The 2,378-nt window shown below is 44.3% G+C and overlaps 1 protein-coding gene across 3 annotated transcripts in view; it reads right to left on the reverse strand.

Moving 5' to 3' along the window:
- Nucleotides 1–336: 336 nt before the first annotated feature.
- Nucleotides 337–2,378, reverse strand: part of nkx2.2a (NK2 homeobox 2a) — a 2,326-nt gene continuing 284 nt past the window's right edge. Inside the window, exons 2-3 of one of the 3 annotated variants that reach the window (XM_030719274.1) lie at nt 2,000–2,324; nt 337–1,324 (exon numbers count right to left, since the gene is read on the reverse strand). In XM_030719274.1, coding sequence (XP_030575134.1) covers nt 744–1,324; nt 2,000–2,264 — 846 coding nt within the window. In that variant the 5' untranslated portion in view covers nt 2,265–2,324 and the 3' untranslated portion in view covers nt 337–743. Of the gene's footprint in view, nt 1,325–1,999 lie in introns of all 3 variants that reach the window. The other 2 variants (XM_030719275.1, XM_030719273.1) reach the window with 2 other exon arrangements.

Raw genomic sequence — 2,378 nt, forward strand, 5'->3', positions numbered from 1 at the left:
TTGCAGAGTTATATCTGTAACCAAACCCTGGTGTCAGAAACAGCGCATATGATTTCAAAATGTTTTTTTTTTTTAGCCGCCATCGCGAAGCTACAGTTTATTTTATTTTACAAGTGTAATCTGATACGGCAGTCATGTTTGCTAAAATCCTCCCCTTGATTTTTTTTTTATTGTTTTTTTTTTTTTTTTTTTTTTTTACTTAAAAGATTTAGAAATATAGGCTGCACAGCCCTCTTCATCTTAACACTCCCGCAATTTCTCTAGGCTGCAAACACCTGCCACAAAATATTTACAAGAAATAAAAACAAAAGGGAAAAAGCTGAAAACTTGCCAGTGTTTATTCATGGCCATAAATATTTTTTTTCGGTCCATAAAAGAAGCAAGAAATTAAAATTTCTATAATTATAAAGTGGTTCGTACGTGCTGATAATAACACGAAGGGACAAAAGAAAAAAAAAAAAGAGGAAACATCTCTACAACCAACACACAACATACTTACAAAAGAAATTTCACAAGAAGAGCATTGACATTCTTAATAAAATCTATATGGGAGAGGTTTGGACCCAGTTCTCTTAACGAAAACATGTAAACACGGCGCACACATGAGCCCCGAATAAAAATGGTAGTATATATATGAGTCAAGCTGCAAAAATGAAAAGTCTTTTGTTTGTGTGTTTTATTTTTTCTTTGCTTTGTGGTGAAACTCCCTATCGCGCCTCCAAGCCAAGTCTCTATAATTTCTCTCACCAAGTCCACTGTTGCGTTTGCACCAAGTGATGTGCTGTGGGGAACTGTGGCGTGGCCGCGGCGCTGTACTGCGCGTTATACTGCATGTGTTGGAGTGACTGGGCACTATATGCCGAAAAGGGGATCCCGGCCTGAAAAGTGGCCGCCAAGTCCTGAGCTTTAAGAGTGTGACAAGGCTTTCCATCCCTGACTAAGACGGGCACGGCCACCCGCCTGGGAGAAGGGAGATGGGTCACTTCCATACCTTTCTCGGCCCGGGCTCTCTTCATCTTATATCGGTGGTTCTGGAACCAGATCTTCACTTGGGTCGGGGTGAGGCGGATCAAGCTGGCCAGGTGCTCCCTCTCCGGGGCAGACAGGTACCTCTGCTGTCTGAAGCGGCGCTCCAGCTCATAGGTCTGCGCCTTGGAAAACAACACCCTCCTTTTCCGCTTCTTGCCGGAGTCGCTCCCGCCACTGCTGGAAGTTTCCTTGTCGTTGTCCGGCGATTCGTCGTCCGCTGAAGGCTCCGGGGACTTTGCGGAGTCCTGAGAGCTGGCGGATAGCCCGTGCACTGCGGCCAGAAACGGGAGAAACACTGTCAAAATGTTATGTTGTAAAGTTCTAGGAGACATTTATCACACACAGATACACACACACACACGACATAAATTCTCAATCAAAAGTTCAGGAGGCACCAGCATCGCTGCGTAATAACACGTTAATGATGGTGTAACTCTAGCTGGACAAGTTCTCAGGATTTATGACGCTTACAGCATCTGAAAGCCAGAAGCATGACTGAAAAACACAACCTCGCGATCTTTGGCCGATTTGAAGTATTTAGGACATGCAGAAAACAGGAAAACAGAACAATTCCTCTGCCCAGTTCTGCACAGGCAGGGTGAACCAGTGAAGCATTAAAAGGTGCATTGTGTGCTTGTAAATCCCCACAGAATGCGGTCTTATATTTCACACCACCGTTATACTGACTTAACTGACAGCCCCCTTGTTTTTCCACGGTGCTCAATCGATCGGATTCTTACAATGCAAAGTGCAGGAGTCTAAACACTGCATGCATTTGTTGAGCTGCAAACGCCTCAATGGAGCAGTGCACGGTGCATAAAGATTAACACCGAAAGCCACCCAAGGGCATCGTTAGGGTGGAATTGGAGGCTGCGTGTCATCAGTTATGGTTTAATGTAACCGCATAGCTTGTAAATATCACACAGGCTAAGTCATTATCATCTAGATCAGCAAGGATTCGTCTACTTACATGAATATTGAATACTGTCCGTTGTAGCAAGCCATCGTGTGTAAGGATTGTCACTACTGTCATAAAAGGGGTTCTTTAAAGGCAGATTTTGAACGTTTTCTAGAGGACTTTGCACCAAAACTCCAGTGGTTTTTGTCGTGGACGTGGTCTCCGATCCCTCCGTGTCTTCCTCCGCTCCGGTGATAGATCCTTCTTCGTCATTTGTGTCAGGAAGGTCCAAAATGTCCTTTACAGAAAAGCCCGTCTTTGTGTTGGTCAACGACATATTCTGGTGGGGGGGGAAATATGCGGGGAAAGTTGCTGCACCAGCTTTTCGGACAATCCGCTGTTTTTGAAAGAAAACAACAAAAAGCAGAAGCGATTTTTCAGAAAAATAGGA

The sequence above is a fragment of the Archocentrus centrarchus genome, chromosome 22, assembly GCF_007364275.1.
Source record: "Archocentrus centrarchus isolate MPI-CPG fArcCen1 chromosome 22, fArcCen1, whole genome shotgun sequence".
Taxonomy (NCBI): domain Eukaryota; kingdom Metazoa; phylum Chordata; class Actinopteri; order Cichliformes; family Cichlidae; genus Archocentrus; species Archocentrus centrarchus.